This window comes from Austrofundulus limnaeus, unplaced genomic scaffold (genome assembly GCF_001266775.1).
Source record: "Austrofundulus limnaeus strain Quisiro unplaced genomic scaffold, Austrofundulus_limnaeus-1.0 Scaffold512, whole genome shotgun sequence".
Taxonomy (NCBI): Eukaryota; Metazoa; Chordata; class Actinopteri; order Cyprinodontiformes; family Rivulidae; genus Austrofundulus; species Austrofundulus limnaeus.
This window is the reverse complement of record NW_013952914.1, coordinates 8,125-8,920: the sequence shown is the minus strand read 5'-3', so window position 1 is coordinate 8,920 and position 796 is coordinate 8,125. Positions and strand designations below refer to the sequence as shown.

Here is a 796-nt window from a genome sequence, read left to right as displayed (position 1 = left end):
GAGCTGCAGATTTACAGAAAAAAAAAAAAAACAGACCTTTTAACTTTTAATTATTCATTTTAGGTTTAGACTGATTCATCAAATAAATGTAACTATCTGAGTTATATTTTATAAAAACATATTGGATTAATTTTGTTGAAGTTTAGTTTCAGGCAGCAGATTGTTGTTTTTACAGCAGAAGGATGGTTTTTGTTTGAGCGCCCGTACTTCTCCTGTGGAGCTGCAGCACCCCCAGCAGGCACATGGACTTCAGCATCTCAGTGACGAACATCTCCAGGCAGCACTGCAGCTGGATGAAGAGCCGACAGATCTCAGGATGGATCTGCCCGTCCTCCGGCCTGCAACACAACAACACAACACACATTAAGCTGCAGCACAACAACACACATTAACCTGCAACACAACAACAACACACATTAACCTGCAGCACAACAACACACATTAACCTGCTACACAACAACACACATATTAACCTGCAACACAACAACACACATTAACCTGCAACACAACAACACACATTAACCTGCTGCACAACAACACACATTAACCTGCAACACAACAACACACACATTAACCTGCAACACAACAACACACACATTAACCTGCAACACAACAACACACACATTAACCTGCAACACAACAACACACATTAACCTGCAACACAACAACACACATTAACCTGCTGCACAACAACACACATTAACCTGCAACACAACAACACACACATTAACCTGCAACACAACAACACACACATTAACCTGCAACACAACAACACACACATTAACCTGCAATACAA

The 796-nt window shown here is 40.8% G+C and overlaps 1 protein-coding gene across 1 annotated transcript in view; it reads right to left on the bottom strand.

The window, feature by feature from the left end:
- The window catches only part of LOC106530358 (regulator of G-protein signaling 7-binding protein B), a gene marked incomplete at its 5' end in the record, with an annotated part of 11,859 nt that overhangs the window by 6,938 nt on the left and 4,125 nt on the right, over positions 1–796 (bottom strand). Inside the window, 1 exon segment of the mRNA XM_014025954.1 lies at positions 208–338. Coding sequence (XP_013881408.1) covers positions 208–338 — 131 coding nt within the window.